The 22,974-nt window shown below is 40.9% G+C and overlaps 1 protein-coding gene across 9 annotated transcripts in view; it reads right to left on the bottom strand.

Annotated features, from left to right (window-relative positions):
- The window catches only part of fryl (furry homolog, like), a 110,817-nt gene that overhangs the window by 39,738 nt on the left and 48,105 nt on the right, over window positions 1-22,974 (bottom strand). For 6 of the 9 annotated variants that reach the window (XM_061682818.1, XM_061682819.1, XM_061682813.1 and 3 more), the window contains 21 exons: window positions 22,869-22,949; window positions 21,529-21,697; window positions 19,298-19,390; window positions 19,085-19,183; window positions 18,192-18,293; window positions 13,183-13,227; window positions 9,550-9,653; window positions 8,787-8,895; window positions 8,567-8,653; window positions 8,308-8,479; window positions 7,523-7,655; window positions 7,317-7,424; window positions 5,823-6,060; window positions 4,786-4,959; window positions 3,633-3,719; window positions 2,772-3,040; window positions 2,485-2,695; window positions 1,500-1,624; window positions 1,365-1,422; window positions 1,013-1,104; window positions 31-203 (listed from right to left, as the gene is read on the bottom strand). In XM_061682818.1, coding sequence (XP_061538802.1) covers window positions 31-203; window positions 1,013-1,104; window positions 1,365-1,422; window positions 1,500-1,624; window positions 2,485-2,695; window positions 2,772-3,040; window positions 3,633-3,719; window positions 4,786-4,959; window positions 5,823-6,060; window positions 7,317-7,424; window positions 7,523-7,655; window positions 8,308-8,479; window positions 8,567-8,653; window positions 8,787-8,895; window positions 9,550-9,653; window positions 13,183-13,227; window positions 18,192-18,293; window positions 19,085-19,183; window positions 19,298-19,390; window positions 21,529-21,697; window positions 22,869-22,949 — 2,729 coding nt within the window. The remainder of the gene's footprint in view (window positions 1-30; window positions 204-1,012; window positions 1,105-1,364; window positions 1,423-1,499; window positions 1,625-2,484; window positions 2,696-2,771; window positions 3,041-3,632; window positions 3,720-4,785; window positions 4,960-5,822; window positions 6,061-7,316; window positions 7,425-7,522; window positions 7,656-8,307; window positions 8,480-8,566; window positions 8,654-8,786; window positions 8,896-9,549; window positions 9,654-13,182; window positions 13,228-18,191; window positions 18,294-19,084; window positions 19,184-19,297; window positions 19,391-21,528; window positions 21,698-22,868; window positions 22,950-22,974) is intronic. The other 3 variants (XM_061682815.1, XM_061682817.1, XM_061682820.1) reach the window with 1 other exon arrangement.

Raw genomic sequence — 22,974 nt, 5'->3', positions numbered from 1 at the left:
CCATGATTCAAAAATGAGGATGAACAATACCTGGAACATTCTGGATGATGTTTGCCACGAGCGCGCTGAAGTGACACCGGATGTCCTTCAATGTGTCCGAGTCCTTGTCGTTTTCCGCCTCAAGCAGTTGCCGGGTCAGATCTACGTACTCTAGCAGCGTGCTGTTCAGAGAGTGACTCTCGCCATCTAAGCCCCCACTTGCTCTGTAACAAGGGTGGGGATGAAACATGTTTACTTGAAGGCTCATCTTTCAATTGTGTACACCAGAGGTTGTCAAACTAGGATCAGAGGACAAAATATTTGCAATAAATTATTTGGCAACATTAAGTGTATTCTTATATAAGGGGACTGGCGTGCCAATAAAAACAATCAATTCGTTCTTCCTAATTTAGCTTTGCGCCAGTTAAAAGTTCAGATATGACGTATCATTCGGATATCTGACATCCTGGCATGAATTAAGGCAGATATAAATTAGGTTGCGTTAAATACACAATGTGTAAAACTGTCTTAAATTTAGATTGACAAACTTCAACTGGGATTATCATGAAACAGCTTGAAGCCACTTTTTTTTTTTTTTTTTTTTTTTTGAAGAAGAAGAGTCCTCTACCATACAGTGTTTATATCCATTTTTTTCTTGCAAGTCAAAGTAAAAAGCTGGGTCATTCGCATCTCAAAGCAACGGTGTATTTTCTTAATATTATGACTTTTTATCCCAGCAAAATACATCATATGTTCTTATAAAGATCAGAAATTGTATTTATTAATTTTGTTTTTAATTACTTCATAACATTTTTTAAACTTTTTTTTCGGTAATTTTTTTTTTTATAACATTATCATGACAACAAAAATTGCAACTTTTTCATTCGTACGTATTTAGGGGCACACGTGGTATTTATGTTCATTTGACATTAGGAATATGAGGGGGTCTTTGGAAAATGCATCCCATGTAATGGGTCGCTGGTTGCAAAAGATTTGCGAAGCCCTGCATTCCATCGTGTTGTGGCTTCCGTACATCTGACTGATGACGCCAGCGTCAGCCAGGAGCTCAAAAATCCGGACCAGCTGGACCCTGAGGATGTCGCGGCGCCGGCGTCGCTTCATGTTCTGCAAAGCCCAAGAAAAAATAATAATAATAATAAGTCGCCAATTTTAGTTGTTTTTGCTTGGCTAAAGCCTGAGAGTTGACTTGGCTTTGACCTCATGAATCTCAATTTAATTTACACCTGAACTACTTAATTGGGGACTTGACTTGCTCGATTATCTTCCACAGTAACTTACTTGAAACCTGAAGGTTAAGACTTGAGACTCACTCATGACTTGCAAATACTCTATGTGACTTATTCGCACCTCTGCGCACTACTTACTTCAGGTCTTCTTTCCAGAGCTTCTTTTATGATGGGGTTTAGCTCTTCTATCAGCTCTCTGTTAATGTAAGAGTTGCTCCATTAGCATGTGATATTCACAAGTAGACGGCGGTTGCTGTGGAGGGTTACTCGTACCTGAAAGCCACGGGGTTGGTCCTGCCAAGCCCCAGAACGAGAGACTCTGTGATGTCCATGTTCTCAGAGCGCATCATCGGAACAATGTGTTTGAACAGTGAGGAAGGGGAGGGACTGCCCACAATCTGGCAACAGAAAAAAGCAGGACAACTGTGAGTTAATATGCAAAATTGTAATTGTAAGATATTTTCTATCTGCTAGTTAATTAAGATAAACAAAAACAACTGTATATGATAAAAAAGCATTACATAGGAGTTAGCTTGTATTTATATGTAGACTGGGAAGGCAGCGTCACACCCAAGGAGTAAGGAATGCAACAAGCAGAAAAAAGGACAGGACGGGGCGTGGAAGGACAGCATGACACCACGGGGTATAATAGGGAAGGACAGGACACTACAGAACAGGACAGGTCTGGAGATGGCAGTACAGAACAGAGCAGGACAGGGTGGGTCAGAATACAACAGAACAGGGAAGGAAGGGACACGACATGGCAGGTCAGAACAGGACAAGATAGGACACGACAGGAAGGGGTAAGAAACGACAGCAGAGGATAGAACGGTATAGAAAGGGAGGTAACAGGGAAGCATAGGGCACAGTAGAACAGAAAAGGAAAGGACACAATAGAAAAGGATGGGGTAGGACAGATCAGAACTAGGAAAGAGCAGGACAAGATAGAATATGATAGAAATAGGATGAATGGGACAGAAAGGGACATGACAGCATGGGATAGGGCATAACAGAACAGAAAAGGACAGGACACAATGTGGGATGATAGGGTAGTACAGGACAGACTAGGACAAGACCAGACAGAGCAGGATACAACAGGGCAGAAGAGGGCAAGACAGAGCAGAGTAGGACATGACGGGTCAAGGCAGAACAGGACCAGAAAGAAAGCGACAGGACAAAACAGGACAGGAGCAGTAAGCCAGCCAGTGTAACAGGTGTGTGGTGGCATTAAAAATCACCTAATGGGGGACCTCCTGACCTTTGAATCGTAGCTGTAGCCGCTGTCCGGCGTGGACGCCAGCGTCTCGGACGGGGAACAGCGGACGGAGCCTGACGTGGACGACGAGGAGCACCCGGGCGAGAAGGACGAGGAGGCTGAGCTACAGCACAGGATCAGGTAATTCCGCCAGAGGCTAATGTAGGAGTCACTGCTGCTCAGGCTGTTTACTTTCTTGGCATTGATGGGGCTGCTGCGGGTGGAAAACACAGGCAATGTCAAAGGGAAATCAGTCAGATTCATAAATCGCATTTATGTGTCCACCGTACTTTATGTCGACTTGAGGAGACAGCAGCTGCAGGCGGGTGTATGCGAACATCCAGGCGTAGTTGAGCGCAGTGGGGCAATGCTTGGGCAGGTTTTCCTGGCGCAAGTAACTGGACAAGCTGATGACCCAGGGATCCTGGCCCTGCGTGACGTGCGCAAAAACCCAGATGTGGGACGGGCTTACCACGTCGAACTGGTGGCTGATGGGAGACGAGCTCCATTCCGCAAGCGACTGGAGGTCGATGCCGCTGGGACAGTACAGCAGGTTGGTCTGGAAAGGAGGCCAAGACAATGGCATTAACATTTAAAGTAACTAATGCCTACAGACATTTTACATGCATTTTGGCCTCCTCACAGCAGTGGTTCTCAAACCTTTTACACCAAGTACCACCTCAAAAAATATTTGCCCCTCCAATTACCCTCATAATGACCAACAAACTATAATAGCACAGTAGGCGCCATTGTTAATAAAAAACAAGTTAGAGATTTTTTTGTTTAATTTGTAAAGCCTGTAAAGTGAATTCAGTTATTTGTTTCTAACCACAATGTTTGAAGATAATTGCTGGAAACATATGGAAAGACTGAGAACTATGTGGTACTTAATTGTGGAGGTATAATGTTAAACTGTTTTTCACCATATCCCTTTTTCTGTTTTTATTTCTGGTACTTGGCTAAAACGGTGCCTAGTGATGCACTTTGCAGATCATTTGAAACGTACACATTTACACATGAAGACCATTTTACACTTGCTTCCGGTCCCAAGTCGACAATGTAACTCATAGCAGTTGACCAGTCCCAGTTTCTTTTAAAACGCCACAGTTTTTCAGACCCTGGTGTGGCAAAATGGGTGTGTGGACATTTACCTGATCGGCACCGGTGAGATGAATAAAGCTCTCCAACACCGATGCGCTCATTCTATCCATGACATCTATTGCGAGGTCCTCATCACCCTAAAAGAGTGGCAGAGAGAAACTGTTAAGAGAAGGACTTAAATGACTGCTTTGGGGTTTAAAAGTGGGGTTCTCAAACTGGGGCCTGCGAGCCGTAACTTGGTGGTCTGCAAAATAATGTGCACTATCGTTAGCGCAATAGCATAATGTTTTACTTACCGTCACAATATGAGGAGAACAAAGTTGTACATTTTGAATTTACTTGTGCGGCACGATGGCCGACTGGTTAGAGCGTCAGCCTCACAGTTCTGAGGACCTGGGTTCAATCCCCGGCCCCGCCTGTGTGGAGTTTGCATGTTCTCCCCGTGCCTGCGTGGGTTTTCTCCGGGTAATCCGGTTTCCTCCCACATCCCAAAAACATGCATTAATTGGAGACTCTAAATTGCCCGTAGGCATGACTGTGAGTGTGAATGGTTGTTGGTTTCTATGTGCCCTGCGATTGGCTGGCAACACCAGTTCAGGGTGTACCCCGCCTCCTGCCTGATGACAGCTGGGATAGGCTCCAGCACGCCCGCGACCCTAGTGAGGAGAAGCGGCTCAGAAAATGGATGGATGGATGGAATTTACTTGTTAAAACATGACTGTTTCCCTTGTCAAAGTTTCATGTTAATAAAATATTATGACTATTTCTTGCAAAAATTCAACTTCACTCTCATCACGTTTACTCTGAAGCAGTTTTTTTTAATACCCAACGCATTTAGGGGTACATATGGTAGTAATGTCCAATTGACATTAGGATTATGTGGGTATCCTTAGAAAAATGTCTCACTTGAAAAAAACATGCCTTTGGACTTTTAAAATGTATTTTATGCCAAGTATCACCTCATATCTTTTGTTTTCCAGAAAGGATAAGAAAGTGGACCTTGTTCCTCTCTCTCTCTCTCTCTCTCTCTCTCTCTCTCTCTCTCTCTCTCTCTCTCTCTCTCTCTCTCTGATATTGCATTATCAAGTTGCTGTGAAACAAAGGAAGAGTTGCAAGAGCGCGGTAACTATCTGTTCATGTGTGTATATATTTTTCCCTTGACAGAGAACCCCTGGTTAAAAGTAGCACTATTATGATGATTACCTTGCCGATTCCCAGTGCAGTGTGCAGTGCACGGACCTCCTTCAGGACGTTGACAGCCAGCCTGCGTGTGGCAGGGCGACAGCTGCAGAGCACAACCATGGCCAAACCTTCCACCACGTGCAGCACGCCCAGCAATGAACGCTCCATGGAGAGAGAATGGCTGCTGCTTGAACTCTGTGGGGACAGGCTTGTGTTAATGGGGAAGTAAACCCACATTTTTGTTTTAAAAAATTATGTTGTATGTACCCTCTGATGGCGACTGAAATTAACGTCACATTTACCTTTGTGAACGTTGCGGCCATCACCTGACCAAACCCCGAAATAAGGTGAGCAGATTCCCTGTGTATGCTGTGGGTTGATGAAATGACAGTTTGAACAACATTTGAGCAAGTTCAGGTTCAAATTATCATGTCGTTAATCCACAGTATACACAGGGAGTCTACTATTTAAATTGGTAAAGAGATCACTCCCTACCTGTACATAGTTTAAAGGATATCAACTAAATGTGCAAAAGGAAACATATGTGCAGAGTGAAGTATTAATGTGTGTTTTATATATATATATATATATATTTTTTTTTTTATTTTATATATGCACAATTGTTTTTGGTTCCTCTGGGTGTTTTGAAGAGAATATTTTATTTTATTTGTGTATCTGTACATTTTTCTTAGAAACAAGAGACTAAGCATTGGCACATACTGACAATGAACATCTATTATTTTCTATTATTTTGTGTTCTTCGAAAGAAAACCAATAAAAAGTTAATTATTAGAAAAATAATAATAATCGAATTAAACTCATCTTGTAAGGCACCACTGTACACAGTTTTTTCTAAACACCTAAAGCTTGGAATTTATTTTGTGTTTTAAAAAGTGTGAATGTGTTTAAAGCATGTGGGAGGGGTAAAACTAGAAAAAAGTTATGTTCTCTCAATAGTGTGGATTTTCACCAATAGTGGGTGGGTCTGGAACATATCGCCGTGATAAACTGCCGTCTTTAAACAAGCGCTAATGGAGACCCTCGTAAAAGTGACCAACCTGCGCATCGTGGCTCCTGTTGTTGCTCTGTGCCACCTGCCTCCACTGGCTGATGAGCTGTAGCAGCATCTTGACTGAGTTGTCCAGCAGCGTGGGGTGCACATCTGTCACCTCGCGCATGATGAAGTAGACGAAGCCCGACAGCACGTCCTCACGCCACTCTGGGAAGTCCACCATGAGGGCCTGGAGGGAGGTGAAGGCCAAGCCGCGGAGTTCCTCGTCCATGTGGATGGTCAGCCTGGGAGAGGGTGGGGAAAGTTGGCAGAGAATGGGGAAGAGCGCATCTACAGTGGTACCTTGACTTACAAGTTAAATTAGTGTCGTGATCAAACTCGTAAGTTAATTTAATTGTACCTTCCTTCCTCCTTGTTCCTCCACAATCCCGAGTGAGCGTTTAAAAAAATTCCTGCTTCCTCACACTCCCATAGAGATTGATCCCATCCTCTCCCAATACCAAGCCAAAATTTTACAGAATCCCACTCCCATCCTTTTCCTCATTTTATACTCCCGGGCAATACTGCTCTGTTTTTACTAACATCTTGAAAGTTAGTTTGTTTCTTCTTTCTTTCGTTATCAGCAGTGGAACATGGGTTGGTTTCACTAAAAACACCGGTTTTCTGACCCAAAAGCTGAGAAAATTAGCTTTTTGGGAAAAGAAACATGTCAAGAACAACAGTGACTTTGACGCTAATATTTCTTTGCCTTTGTGACACGTAAAACTATATTTAAAAAAAAAAAAAAAAGAAAATGGCTAAGAAAGGGATTTTGATCACAGCAATTTATTTACTGATATTCAACTATAGAATGCACCGTAAGGGATGCTAACTCACCGCTGGGCTCAAGTTGAAAGCCAGTGGCTATTTTACATGGTGTTCATCATTCACTCCATGAACTGAAATAATTTCTCACAAACGTGACACACACTGTCTAATAACTTCTGGGACACATACTCTGTTTATACCATACATATACATGCTCTGTTCCAGTGTCAGGTGCATCAACTTGTCCACCTTCCATGTTGGCCTTTTTCTCCCTCATAATCAATGTGACAAGCTGCCATTCACTGCCCTAATCTTTATATTCTACTCAAAAGCTGTGCTGATATCAAATCTATTAATACAATGCTACCATCTACAGAGATCTGGTAGTCATTACAGTGGTTTACAAACGTGAATTTCCACATACAAGATGGGCGAGACCTTCTTCCACCGCTACCCACTGAAAAAACGTACTTGACGAATATATACCTTGGTGGCAGTAAATTCCAGTTGACAAATATAAATGTCAATGGCATTGAATGGGAGCTAAATTCTTTTTTTTTTAACTTTGCTTGAACATTGATGTATTCAAAGCTCACTCGTAACTCAAACTTTGTCTAGCAACACAAAAAAAAAAAAAAAAAAATTCGAACAACTAATTTCTTCTAACCTGAAAAGTCTTACGTTGGGGCACTTGTAAACCAAGGCACCATTGTACTCAAAAACAAAGACATACTTGGCAAGGAGCTCTATGAGATCTTGTCTGCTCATGCCGTCCGGTATCAGTCTGGGAATTGCAGCAACACACGTGCGGAAAAGGTCGATCTTTGGCTTCCTTTCTCCCCTGTCAATCAATCAAACCGCAGTAAAAAATAATTAAATAAATGAAATGAAAAGAAAAAAAAGTCCAACGCGCACACAGACACAGACGCAGGAACATACGTGATCATGTCCTCCGGCTCCTTATTAGACATTTGGACGCTGGTCATGCTCATGGAGCGTCCCACCTCCTTGTCCAGGTGTCTCAGGATGTTATCCAAGGCCTTCCTTACTTGTGGGTAGTACAGAGACATGCCTAGGAAGTGACAAGTCACCATTTAGTGCTGATCTGCCATATTGTTAGAATCAAGTAATCCCCGGCAATTGAAATGCCATTAATCCATTGCAGCCTCCCAAAAGCCACCATATTTTTTTTTTTTTGTAGCAGTTTTTATTTTTAAGAAAAATAGCACTCTGTTGTATAACATTACGCAACAAAAAATACAGAATGTAAAGAAACAGGTTTTATAAATGTAATGAGTATACGCACTGTTATTGAGTTAACTTGCTTACTTCCTCTTACTTAATGAGAGGCACTAAATTGTGGCAGGTCTGTGCTAACTGGCATTTAACATGAGTTTAAATGTAACTGGTTCATTCTGAACATAGCCACATCCCCAGTTAAACGAGGGTGTGCACATTTGTGCATCCACATTATCTCAGTTTTTTATTTTTTATTTCCCCTCTAGAAAATATTTTTTTTCAATTGAGTTGAAAAGGTGACAAAGTTAACTTGGTCTTACTTTTAGTATCACAAAAATCTGGCATTTGAAAAAGGGTGGAGACACTTTATATCCACTGTTTATATATAAACAAGAACCAGCCATAATAATTTAACTTGTCAATTTATTTGTGAGTAAGCTAACGTAGCCTCTCCTGTCTCTCAATGTGTCAAGACTCAAGCATACCTATGACCTTGGCCTCCTCGTCAGTGAGCGTGGTGTTGAGGAAGATCTTTTTTACACGCAGGGTATTGCCAGAGGGCATGATGATGCTGGTGGTGGGCATGGGGGGTTCACTGTCCTTCTGCTGCAGGCTGTTGGCAATCACCAGGAAGGCTCGCAGGCCGATATTCATCCTCTTGAGGAAGGAGGAGATGAGGTGAAAACAACAGACTAACAACACATTAAAAAACAAACAAACAAGAGTTTATTAGTGATGCTTTACCTCTGGATTGATGGTGAAGGTTTTGTGAAACTTGCCCACACACAGGAGGTCGTAGATGATCTCCTTCATGGCAAAGTCCAGTCTTTCCTAGCATCCAGAGACACAGCAGATAATCAATTTGCAGCAAAGGGAGTCACAAATCCATACATCTATATCTATACACACACACACACACGAATACATACACACACACACACACAGACACACATTTTTTAGCTACCTGAGCAATGAATTGGATGATTCTGACAAAGATGTTGAGGGGTGTGTCCCGGGGCACCACGCTGCGGGAGCCTTTAGGGAAAAGTGCTGAAACGATGCTGAGTAGTCGACTAGGAGGAGGAAGAAAACCGAAAAACAACTTCAAATGTCCAATTTGATCTTCAAGATATAATCTACGGTGGTATCGTGTTGCGAGCCAAAATTTTAGTTAAGAGCTAACTTCTGATATGCCGCCACTCGACTGAAGTGAAAAAGGATGAATAAATTTTTTTTATTAATTTCAATGGGAAAAGCTATTTGATACATGAGTAAATTTAGATATGGGTCTGGTCACGGAACGAATTAAACTTGTAATTCAAGGTAGCACTGCGTGTGTGTGCGTGTCTGTATATATTTTATATAGGGCGACAGCTAAAAAATTATTTTAGAATCAAGTTTCTACAGATTATCAAATTGAGTAATCGGATAAAAAAAAGTATGTATTATGCAGATATTATTTCTGTCCACTTAGGGTCACGATCCTCACGTTCTACTGTAGTTTCTGTGACTTTGAGCGTGTATGCCTTTCAAAGGCTGGGCCCGGCCTGGGGAGTGATGTGGGTGTCCGCGAATGAGAATGCAGAGTTGACTGGGTGTTAAGGTGTTGAGTGACTCAGCGTGAGTTGTGGCCATCGGCAGCTCATGTAGGAATGTGCTTATTAGGCATTTGTTTTTTTACACTTTGTTACAATTGAAGTTGAACGGGGCCTTAAAGATAAACTGACCTCTGCGTGACAGTGTTGCTCTCACACTTGATCCTGATAATGTACACCCACAGCAGCCTGTACAGCGACTCCAGAGCCACTCGGGACATTTTGGGGTCTTTGTTCTGCCAGAATAAAAAGAGAAGCATGTGAGCGACCGAATTTCATTGCACTTTTAGGCTGGATTTACACTGTAGGTCCAAGTTCACCACTGATTTCATGCTAAAATCAGATTTTATTGATTTGATTATCTATTTTTATGTAGTGCAGGTCGTGTAGGTTGGAGATAGGCTACAGCGCATTCCCACTTTAGGCGCATGTCGCAAAATATTTTCTGAAAAAAAGTATTTTGCTAAAAAAAATCTCACTAAATTATGGGAAAAAATTACCCCAACCTGCCTGGACAAAAATCTGGTAAAAAGAGGCAAAAAAAAAAAAAAAAAAAAAAAAACTTGACTAACAGCACAAAACTGGGACAAAAATATCACACAAAAAAAAGATTTATAGGCAGCATCTTAGCATTGGACGCATTCCTACTTGCTTACAAATTTACTTTACATCGCAAAATAATTACCAAAACATTTTATAAATCTGGCAAAACTCAGGCAAAATCTGTACAAAAAAAAATCTGTCAAAAACATGACAAAAGAACATGGGGAAAAAAAACAGGCATTAAAAAATTAACAAAAATCTGACAAAAATGGACCAAAGTATAACAAACTGATAAACTCATGTTTTACAGTGGATCACGTCCTATTACAATTAAATGACAGTGGCCTGTACAGTGGGGAATATTTGTTTTGGAATTGAAACCTTATTTTAGTATTTATTAATGACCTTGCTTACAGTTATCCTTTCCTGAGAGGGTGCTGTCGAAAACCGTGCGAGACATCTGGCTCAATTAAGCGTAAAAAAGAGGAGGAGCGACAGGATCGGCCTCAAACATTTCATAATAACTTCTTCTTTTCCTTTGGGCTTGTCCCTTTAGGGGTCGCCACAGCGCGTCATCCTTTTCCATGTAAGCCTATCTCCTGCATCCTCCTCTCGAACACGAACTGCCCTCATGTCTTCCCTCACGACATCCATCAACCTTCTCTTTAGTCTTCCTCTAGTTCTCTTGCCTGGCAGCTCCATCCTCATCATCCTTCGACCAATATACTCACTATTTCTCCTCTGGACGTGTCCAAACCATCGAAGTCTGCTCTCTCTAACTTTGTCTCCAAAACATCGAACCTTGGATGTCCCGCTGATGAGCTCATTTCTAATTTTATCCAACCTGGTCACTCCGAGAGCGAACCTCAACATCTTCATTTCCGCCACCTCCAGCTCTGCTTCCTGTTGTCTCTTCAGTGCCACTGTCTCTAATCCGTACATCATGGCTGGCCTCACCACTGTTTTATAAACTTTGCCCTTCATCCTACCAGAGACGCTTCTGTCACGTAACACACCTGACACCTTCCTCCACCCGTTGCAACCTGCTTCTTCACTTCCTGACCACACTCACCATTGCTCTGGACGGTTGACCCCAAGTATTTAAAGTCCTCCACCCTCGCTATCGCTTCTCCCTGTAGCCTCACTCTTCCCCCACCACCCCTCTCATTCATGCACATATATTATGTCTTACTTCGGCTAATCTTCATTCCTCTGCTTTCCAGTGCATGCCTCCATCTTTCAAACTGTTCCTCCACCTGCTCCCTGCTTTCATTGTAGATCACAATGTCATCTGCAAACATCATGGTCCACGGGGATTCCAGTCTAACCTCATCTGTCAGCCTATCCATCACCACTGCAAACAGGAAGGGGCTCAGGGCTGATCCCTGATGCAGTCCCACCTCCACCTTAAATTCATCTGTCACACCTACAGCACCTTTGCCCAATGTCACATCTCAATGTATTCCTTTCGCCTCTCCTACTCACTAGGAGAGTGCTCAGTGTCCCACTTCTTCTTAGCCAACCTTTTTCCTTGTATGATTTCTGTGAGGTTCCACCACCAAGTCTCCTTCTCTCCTTTCCTGCCAGAAGATACACCAAGTACTCTCCTGCCTGCCTCTCTGATCACCTTGGCTGCAGTGGTCCAGTCTTCTGGAAGCTTCTCCCGTCCACCGAGAGCCTGTCTCACCTCGGGAAGAGGTGAGACAGGCTCCACCATTTGTCCCTCCACGTTCCTTTCCTGGATGCCGTACTTACCCATCACTTCTTCATCACCCCTATTTCCTTCACCAACATGTCCATTACAATCTGCACCAATCACGACTCTCTCTCTGTCTGGGATGCTCAGAACTACTTCGTCTAGCTCCTTCCAGAATTTCTCTTTCACCTCTAGGTCATATCCTACCCGTGGGGCGTAGCCACTAATCACATTATACATAACACCCTCAATTTCAAGTTTCAGCCTCATCACTCGATCTGATACAATTTTCCCCTCAAAGACATTCTGAGCCAACACTTCTTTAAAATAACCCCGACTCCATTTCTCTTCCCATCTACACCATGGTAAAATAATTTAAACGCTGCCCCTAAACTTCTAGCCTTACTGCCTTTCCATCTGGTCTCCTGGACACACAATATATCAACCTTTCTCCTAATCATCATGTCAACCAACTCCCGAGATTTTCCTGTCATAGTCCCAACATTCAAAGTCCCCACATTCAGTTCAAGGCTCTGTGGTTTCCTCAACTCTTTCTGCCAAAGAACCCGCTTTCCACCTGTTCTTCGACTTTGACCCACAGTAGCTGAATACCCACCGGCGCCCTGCAGGTTTGACGGTGCCGGACGTTGTTAACCCGGGCCACGACCGATCCGGTATGGAATTCTTTGGATGAACGCTCATATTTGTTTGGCAAAGTTTTAAGCCGGATGCCCTTCCTGACGCAACCCTCTGCATTTATCCGGGCTTTGGGACCGGGCTACAGTTTGCACTGGCTTGTGCCCCCCATAGGGCTGCATTCAAAAATTTCAGAATAACTATACCCCGATAAATGCTTCTCGGCAGGAACCCTGCTAATCCGACTTGAAAGCTTGTAGACGGACGTAGCGCAACAGACCCGAGATCAGAACGCGCATGACTAAACTCATCATTGCGCTTTCATGCGCATATTTCCACTGGGCACTTTCATCATGCAAATGTCAACCTGGTTTGCCGAACAGCATGACAGGAGGATTTGTAACGCAAGACATGAGGGCAGAAGGTTTTTTTTGCTTGGTCTCTGTCAAACAGCAACAATGTACAGTGACGAACCCACAAGTCCAAATCAAAGTCCTCTATTTGTTGCATTAATTTGTTTTTCCCCAACCCTGAAAAAAAAATTATCAGCAAAAACTCCCTTGAAATCGACATATCCTCATATACTAGCTGCATATAGCAAAACACCTTTCACGTGGAAACGTCAGCTTTATAGTTGCCATTCATTCGTCACTCTGAAAATGAAACACTGCATTAATATCAACTAATACTGTTCTTCCATCAGAACAGTCAACAGACAAGACTTTGCTCCAACCTTGATACACAAGAACCTACGCAATCAGTCGATCATTAATGCAAACCAGCTACACACCAACAACTTTCCTCATAATTTCGATTCAGAACTTCCAGAAACCCCCGTCGCAGTAACGTAACCTTTCACCAGGCAGGTAAAGGCATGGCAAACAACTCACCTGCAGCGTCTCAATCTGCTTTCGGATGCTGTTGTTAGACGGCATCTGGAGCGGGTGGATGTGAGGAGGAGGGGTGGGGGTGAAAGATAAAATGACAGCAGGCAAAGAGTAAAGGTTGGTGGGGAGATTAAGCACAAAGACACAAACGTGCAAGTTATAAACGAAACAAAAAAAAATGAAAACAAAACCGCACATGCTAATACAATACGCACAAAATTTTTGTGATATTGCTTTTGGGTGAAAATTCAGGATGAACCTAAAATGCACTATAACCTTTACAGGTGAACTTAATTTTTTTAGTTTTTGAATGTATAACTTAAAAATTTTACTACTTCTTTGCACAACGTAATGTTCTCTAACAAGGATCTGAATGGCTGAATTGACATTAAATGCATATATATATATATTTTTTTTTTTAAATCGAGTAGTCTACCGATTATCCTAACTATAAAAAATAAAAATGGGTTTTGCATTATTCGAAAATACATGCATGAGAGGTGCAAGTATTATTTTTTCCCACTTGGGGTCACCATCCTCACATTCTTATAAAGTATCTGTGACTTTGAGTGTGTATAGTCTTTACAAGGCGGTGCATTGCCTGGTGAGTGACGTGGGCGTCAGCGAATGAAAGTGTAGATTCGCCTAGCAGTGAACTAGCTAACTCGTGAGACAAATTTTTGAGTGACCCGGCGAGAGTTATAGTCATTGGCTATTGTGCATGAATGTGCCTTTTACATTTTAGTATTCTTACCGCTTGTTGAATAAAGCCATTACAATTGTGCCAGCGGCTGTGTCTATCCTTGACCTCTTGCAGGGACATGACTAACATCAGAGTTGGGTACTAACGCACTACATTTCTGGCGTTACAATTCCTTTTTTTCAGTTTTTGATAAATTGTACTTAAGAGTAGTTTTAATGCAACATACTTGAGTATTTTTGTGAAAAATACACTATTTTTACTTGGTTACATTGACCTACATTGATCTCATTAATTTTATTTTTTAACTCCATTATTGCATTATTGCACATGACTGCGTTACACCGTTTCAATGGAACTACTTGTGACCTTTGACTCCATTTGACCAATCAAATGGAGCCGGGGAGTCACGTGACCACATACAAAGTATTTGCGGCTTCCTGAAACCTGGTAAAAACGAGAAAAAAATAGCAATGTAATTTCTGCCTGGTGAGCTTATTGTGCCATGTGGTCAGTGTAGTAAACAAAGAATGCTAATTCAAGACAAGTTCTCCTCGCAGAATTTGCCATAATTTATGGTATTTGACCAAGATTACATGTATTATTGTTTCAGTTGAAGTGACATTTTTGAGTAATATCTGAATTTGCACACATCCATGATATGTTTATGTCTCGATGTTCATGCTGTGATTTAAAAAATAAATCTGAAGTTACTCACCAGGTACTAAGTACTTAAGTAGTTTTTTCACTGGTCATGCAAAAAGTACTGAAACATTGAAAGGTTTCCAACAGATCAAATTATCTGTAAAGGTTGTGGTGCATTTAAGTTCATCCTGAAATTTCACCCCAAACTCAAATACCCCTAACTTTTTGTGAGATTTGTACGTTACAAAATAATTCTAATGTGTTGGCAATCTGCTGTGGCCTTCAATTTAAGTAACATGAAAAGATAACAGAAGACGAAGCGGAGGTGATGTGAACACATAGGAAGGAGGGGATTTTTAAGTAGAGTGGAACACCTCAAAAGTTGAACAGTTTTCAAGAGTTCAAATCCAAAATTTGCTTCAAAAGGCAAACTTTTGTACTCAAGGAACAATTGGATTTTGAATATGGACAGATGTGCAAGCTCATTTGTAGACGAGGTTAAAAAAAATGGTTAAAGCGTAGCCATTGTTTATTTTAACTTATTCACTGCTGTGGGGCCTTGGTATTCATCAACTGGAAACCAACCGACTGCCACCTATGTATAAATTATTTAACGTTTTTCACCAGGTAGGCGTGGAAGAGGGTCACGCCCAACTTGTCTGTGAAATTCAGATTTGTAAACCATTGCAATGACTAACAGATCCCTGCAGATGGCAGCACTGCATTTGAGATCAGCGCATCGTTTGAGTAGGAGATAAAGATTAGGTGGTGAATCTCATTTGTCAAGAATATGAGACTGGAAGGTGAATGAGGTAATAAAAATGTTTTTTTTACTTAATATATAGTGGCCAACTTCACCGCACACTTAACTGACAATGTTAAAATGTTACTTCAAACACTGCCTCTATGGTTATTTTTGTTAAATGACAAATTAATTCATTTGACATCATTTCGTATGGGCATTATTACTTTTTAAACGACGAACAACTTGGAAGTCAATCGGCTTCTTGTGTTTTGGACTTCTGAGGTGCCACTGTATGTGTTAAAAAAATAAATAATAATAATAAAAAAATAAAAATGGTGATGCAAAGATAAGGCAAACTAAAGAAAGCCTGCAAATATTTCACCTGCAAAGCGACAAGCTGTAATTTTGATAAGATTTGAGTCATCCAAGTCTTGCATTTTAACCCTGTGGCAAGTGTAAAGCTGGACAGAAACATCATAGCAAGCAAATGCCATTTGCTTGACACTGATAAGGTTGTGGGAGGGGGTGGTGGGAATGCAATTACTACTTTGCTTGGCCCATGTGTTATTTCATACAGAGCTGTTGAGTTTTTGACAAACGACTCCTTTGTTCACCGTGAGATTCTTGTCTGGAGTTCCCAGAAGCAGCAAAATGCCTCTTTCTAAACTGGCATGCAAACACAACGGCCGCCCTGATGCGCTCATGTGTTTGGCACGATGCTAAGTGTTGATGTATTTGGAAAAGAAAGCCTGACACTTAACTCCTAATGAACAAATTGCTGAATTTGGCCTTTTTTCTGGGGGCAGTCCTGTCTCTTGCAAATGAGCCACTGCTCACACCACCCACCTCTACTCCATTACTTGCTTTGGTGCTGCTGTTTTGGTTAGTGAAATCAAAAATGCTGCTCATGGTTTGTGTGTGAATAAGACCTTGGTGGTGCTTTTTTTTTTTTTTTTTTTTTTTTTTTTTTTTAAACTCACATGCCACAGCGTTAAAAAAAAAAAAAAAAACAAGAGGGAAAAATTAGATGTATGACAACAACAAGCCTAAAATTGTCTCAAATCCTAAACCAGAATCAGCATCCAGAGAGACGGATTGTTAATTAGGGGCCAACTACAAAAATCACGATGGTGGTACACACCCCACTGACCATCACAAAGAGACACACAGAAATCACCAAACAATCTCCCTCTCCAATCGAGGTAAGTAACAAGAGTCATTGAGTCAGTTAAAAGGCGATCACGGAGGAGACTTGATTTCCGAGGAGTCATGCACAGAGCTGAGTGAAAACAGCACTTGGAAATACCATTTTCGGTGGCAAATGTATAACATTTTGGTGCAAAGTCATAGAATTAAATCACAGAGCTTGTTAAAATCCGTTGAGGTTACCTTAAGCAGGGTACATATATAATAATCGGGTCCAATTTGAGACTATTTCCTCCCTTTCAATTGAAGTCAGCCAAGGCCCGATTAGCGGATGTCCCGAACCTTAAAAGATCATCTTGTGGCGGTGGGTGTTAAGAGTGATTTTACTTCCAAACCTGCTCAGAATATTAAGATTTCATTGTGTGTGAGATGTGCTGTGTTGGTCATCGAGTACGCCACACACGATATGAGCAGTAAGAAAATGTGGCAATAGTTGGCTCTCACATTTTAAAAATTGGTTCCGATGTTAAAAATTGGTTGTGTCACTTGCGTGTACCCCGCTTTAGTCATTAGATGGGAGTTAAGCGGGGTCGACACATACCGATAATCGGGCTGAATTTGAGCATTTTTCCAAGTTTCCGACTAAGTCAGCGAAGCCCCCGTCATCGGATTTGTCTAAGAGATTATCCTGTGGTGTGGGGGTGTGCGAGAAGTTATTTTTCCTCCTCGTTACCAATTGATGTCTCAAAAGATTATCCTGTGGGGTGGGGTGTGTGAGAAGTGATTTTTCCTCCTCGTTACCAATTGTTGGCTGTCTCTCAAAGATTATCCTGTGTTGTGGGGTGTCTAAGAGTGATTGAATAGTGGCGATAGTGGGCTCTCTTACATTAAAAAAACAAAAACAAAAAACATTTAAAGATCAGTGACAACGTTAAAAATCAGAATGCGTGTATGTCGCTTTATTCATTTGATGGAGGTTAAGCGGTGTAACACACATGCTGATGCTCAGGCCAAATTTGAGCCTGTTTCTTCTCTTCCAATTGAAAACAACAAAAGACATTGTCGGATTGCTCTAAAGGATTATCCTGACTGATTATCCAGTGGTGCGGTGTTTGTGAAGAGTGATCAAAGTGAACAAAAGCCTGATTGTCAAATCTAAAAAAAATATACATTAGGATTATTATTATTTTCCTCCCCAATCTGCTCCGAAAATAGAGATGTCATGCATGGTGTGCTGTCTTGGTCATCTCGAAAACAGAAGTAAAAGCACACATCACGATGGTGGGCTCTATTTTTTAAAATTGGTTGAAATGTTGAAAATAGGTATGTGTGTAGTACCTCCGCTTAACATGTATATATGCTGCTGCTAAATTTAGATTACTTTTCCTTTTGCCCTTAGAGCACTAAGTCATGCTCCCCTCCCACCCTGTGAACAAAGACTGTATTATCAGCCAATGCAATTAAGTGCTATTCCTGTCCAGATATGCTGCTTGACAATGGGTGGGACAGAACATCATGATCTTCAAGACACAACCACAGGGCACACCAGTCATAACCAATGCGACTTCAAATTCAATCAGCAGCATCAAGTTAACCATCACAACAATGAAAGCAAAATAGTCACGCTGTTGTTTCTATCACCAAAATACCAGCACGGGATTACGTAACACCAGTCACGAGGACTCAAAAATGAATTAAGGCATTGTCAGGCCAAGTCCGCGGACTCCATACGGTCTTTGTGCGAGCTGTGCGGATCGCAAACCTTGGGGTGTTTACCTTTAGGTGCGAGAGGCAGTTTTGCAGGAAGATGTGCCAGTTGTTGAGGAAGAACTGTTTCTGGCTGACACACAGCAAGCAGGTCACCAAGGGATACAGGGCCTGGATGGGCGAAACGGTGTGCGTCAGTAATCACACACGAGATAGGAAGCTGACAATCATTATCTGGAGAAATGTTTGCCATGTCCACGTGAGAAAATCCAATTGAGTATGAAAAGACGTTACGAGCATTTATTGGCTATGCTTGATATCCAGTTTACGACCCATGTACGACAATATTCTTTGTCCTCAGTAGTAACACAATGTGACGCCCTTCGTAGAACAACTGACTCTTGGCCTAAAACACAGGTCTTACCAGTGAATGTTTTTTCCACTACAAGTGACACTTTTAGCCCACTACCTGCAGTATTCAATTAAACCTTTATAGTAAACTAATGTGCTGCACTTGTTACACTACTAAACCCAACTAGTAGGCATGTGTCACGCACTAGTAGCCTCCTGGGCCCTACAAGTAGCACCTGAATGGCCACTAGTCGTAGTAGTTGTCCTACTAGTACGTCACAGTCGGCGTACTAAATATTTAAAACAAAAAAAAACATCACTTGTAAGACAGTCATTTTACTAAATTGTGTGTGGCATTTACTGTACTTGCTGTGGTGCTAAAGTTTTGGTTAGCAACAGAACTCTATAATATCATAAGCCTAATAGATATTTACAGTTAGGGACACTATTTGTGGAAATATGTTCTTGGGATATGTGTGTATGTGGATGTGGTTGTATCGTATCTGGTGCTTTGGTGCTGCTGTGTGTAAATTCACAAATCCGCAATGTCCACATGTGAACAATGGACATGAAATTAAACAGTTGAGATGGAAATCAGGCATCGTATTGACCAAAGAGTGCTTCTTTCTGGAGCTAAGGTCAAACGTGGTCTGGTACAGCTTCTCCACAAAGTTCTTCAGGCACGGCACGTTGACTTCATTTTTCACCGCCTGGAAGACAAAGAAACTAATTACCGGGAGGCGGGCTCCAAAAAACACAATTACACTCAGAGAGGCATTCGAGAGGAGAGGCGAGAACAAAGTGGGGGAACTGGCTTCACTCACGGCCGCGACTGGGATGAGGATCTCCACAAAAAGGCCAGCGAGCGCATGTTTTATGTCCTTGTCCTTGACTTCTAAGAAGTACTGGGCGCACTCCTACAAAGACATCAGGTAAAAGTTTAAAGAAGTAATGACGACACATGAGGACTGACTTTAACATGCAGCATTCACCCAATGAGAAGCACAACTTTCCAGTCTTCACACTATTTCCTCACATACTATAGGCTTAAATAATAGCTCTCAAAACCAAGCGAGGTCTTTCTAAAAGTATATTATTTTGATACAACTAAGTGTGCCTAAGTATACCTAATGTGAACAAAGAGGGTAGAAGAGAGGCGGGCAAAACGTTGTGCTATAGGGCTAGATTTGATTTTTAAAATGGACAGATGGGCCAGGTCATTTCTAGGTGAGGTTAAAAAAAAAATGTTACGTGTATGTAAAATGCAAGTAATAATGTATTCATCTTTTAATGTTCTTTACCTGTAATTAATTTACCAATTACTTAGTTTAATATGTATTTAATTGTGTTTATTCTACTAATATTTTTGTATTTTACAAGGTACAATAAATCTATTAAACAATGGGTTATTGAGATACATTTTGAAAAATACATGTAAACCAATATTATTCAAATAGTTTTCATTGCTTAATATTATTTATATTTAATTTTATTTAATTAACCAATTATTTGAAATAAAAATTAATATGTATTTAAATGTGTTTATTTTAGAGATTTTTTTATTGTATTCATTGCAATAAACCCATTAACCAACTGTTGAGATCAATTTAACATTGAAAAATTAATGCATGTAAGAAATGTGAAATAATTCACTCATTAATTATTCATAATTTGATATTTAATAAACCAATTACTCAATAAAATATATCCATAAATGGTAAATATATATATATATATATATATATATATATATAATTTGATAAATCATCATGCGTCGTCAAATGGTATCTATTTTAGCTTTCATAGTTATATATTCTTAACTATTTTATTTTCACTATTTAAGTAATTTTATTGATATATATTTTATCACATATTTTCACATTCGTTTTACAGTTAAATGTTAAAAATATTGCTTAAAACAGTGCTTATATAATTCTAAACAGGGTTTCACAATTGACCGAATATTTACAGTTGAATAGATTCCGATGGGGGAAACCGTTTCAAAAGTGAGTTCCGACTTGGTGGAGTTTTGTAATATGGTTGTCAAATCAAACTATTTACGAGTGACGGGGCTCGAAATGAATGCTGTTACAAAACCGAGGCGGGATGAAATGAGGAAACAAACCACCGCGCGCGTCATTAAAGACACTCACGAGGAAACAAGTAATGCTTTGCGAAGAGCTCAATGAGGAAAATTAATTAAGCCACATGCATACTTCTTGGAAAAACCTCTGGACGTTATTCATTGGGTTTTATGAGGCGTTACCTGTTTTGAACAGAGCGTTAAAGTCGTAAAAAAAAAAAAATAAACATCTGGTGCGATTTAGCGAAGAATCTTATCAGCCGCAATATGACGGCTATTATGTTTATAGGTGTGTCTGAATGGAAAGCTATTTGCGCATTGATTCCATACCCTTGATATCGAGCTTAAGGTTCATGTACTAGCGCGTTCTTTGTCTTTACTAGTAGGACAATTTTGGCATACTAGTAATATAATGACGTTAACTCATTCCCTGCGTGGATGTTAATGTTCCTCAATTAGAATTAAACTTTTTTTTTTTTCCCAAGTGAAAGATGAAAGTCTATTCTTTCTTTTGCTCGTTTCAGTGCTAAAACACCATATTCTTTGGGTCTTGAGAGTGGGGGGGTGGGGGCAACCTGTCAAAATGCTTTAAAACGGCTGGTAATATAAGGAACTGCTTTGAAAATGCTGGGAGTAAATGAGTTAATAGTGAGGCAGTGATGACAACTTGCAGGCCACTACTAGTACTACGAGTGACATTATACTAGTAAACATCTACCACTTTCACCAGTAGTGCTCGCAGCAAGCAGAAGTCAATTAGTGTACAAATTTGCCTCACTACTATACAAAAGATGTCCTACTAGTGTGTAGAAATTTCATACAGCAGTGGAGGGCAGTAGCGGAAAAAAGGTTATGACAGAGTCATTCTACTAGTACGCTGAATTGTGTTACTCGGGATAAAACGGACCTTAAGATGTATATCAGGGATATGGAATAAATGCTGAAACGGCTTTTCAGATGTCAGTAATTCACCTGCATGAACAGGAAGGACGCCTCGAAATCCTCCACGGGGTACATTTTCACCCGGAAGAACTTCATGCCCATGATGAGGCTGATGATGCTCTGCACGATGTAGGGACTCTGCTCTTTTTTCCGGAGCTCGTCCAGCTCAGTGTTGAACTTTTTCGTCACCGCTAAAAACCTAAAAACAAGCACACGCACAACATTATAACAGCTCAGGACAATTCATTACTTTTAGTTTGTATTTCGCTTTGGCTTCGTTTTTCTAAATTTAGTTCGGTATAATTAGTTACTTTTGATTATTATTTTTTAAATGTTTAGTTTAATTTTATATTAGTTTTAGTGTTAGGTTTTTTTTTGTAATAAGGGGTATTTTCCAGGTGTGGGATTTAAAAGTTCACAACAACAATTGTGAAATAAAAACTCGACAAAAGATAAAATTTTTAATAAATGCATTCTGTTAGGAAAGATGAACAACCAAGCCAAACTGCAATAAGTGCTGTAAGGTCACACCCCCAATGCTACATCTTAATTTTACCTAATTTAGTTTTTCATTATGATTAAAATTTCTTTTAATTCCTCCTCAATGTTGCTCTTTGTATTTGTTTCCACTTCGTTGGTTGTTTCCATATGATTGATACAAGTGTAAATATTGCTGCTGTGACTAATTTCCCTCACGGGATTAATAAAATATCCATCTATCCATCTATCTATGTACAGGACAGTGAAGAATACTGCTTCTGAGATTACATGCGGCTATTGTGCTTGGTAAAAACACCCAACAGACTAAAGAATCATGTAGATTAGAGCCCAAGTAAATTATTTCAAATCAACCAAAAAGGGGCGGCACGGTGTTCAACTGGTTAGAGCGTCTGCCTCACTGTTCTGAGGACCGCGGTTCAATCCCCAGCCCCGCCTGTGTGGAGTTTCCATATTCTCCCCGCGCCTGCGTGGGTTTTCTCCGGGCACTTCGGTTTCCTCCCAAATCCCAAAAACATGCGTGGTAGGTTAATTGACAACTCTAAATTGCCCGTAGGTGTGAACGTGGGTGCGAATGGTTGTTTCTTCTTATGTGCCCTGCGATTGGCTGGCAACCCCGCCTCCTGCCCGATGATAGCTGGGATAGAGCGCCTGCGACCCTAGTGAGGAGAAGCGGCTCAGAAAATGGATGGATGGATGGAACCCAAAAAGGTTAGTTAGGAAATCAATTGACAAAGAAGAAAATTAAGGATATTTTTTCTTATTATTATATTTCATATTGTTTTGTTCGTTTTCCTTAACTATCATAAGCTTACACTGGCAGTGACTCGCAAAGCTACATGTCGGGTGTAAGACAAAAAGAAATAACTAACTTTGACTGTGTGAGAACTCCAATGACCTCCGCGTACAGGTCTGCGATGATGTGCACGTTGCCTGTGTTGGGGCCACAATATCTGCAGTGACACAAAAGCATCAGCC

The sequence above is a fragment of the Phycodurus eques genome, chromosome 8, assembly GCF_024500275.1.
Source record: "Phycodurus eques isolate BA_2022a chromosome 8, UOR_Pequ_1.1, whole genome shotgun sequence".
NCBI lineage: Eukaryota > Metazoa > Chordata > Actinopteri > Syngnathiformes > Syngnathidae > Phycodurus > Phycodurus eques.
The sequence above is the reverse complement of the archived record's forward strand: the minus strand, read 5'-3'. Positions and strand labels throughout refer to the sequence as shown.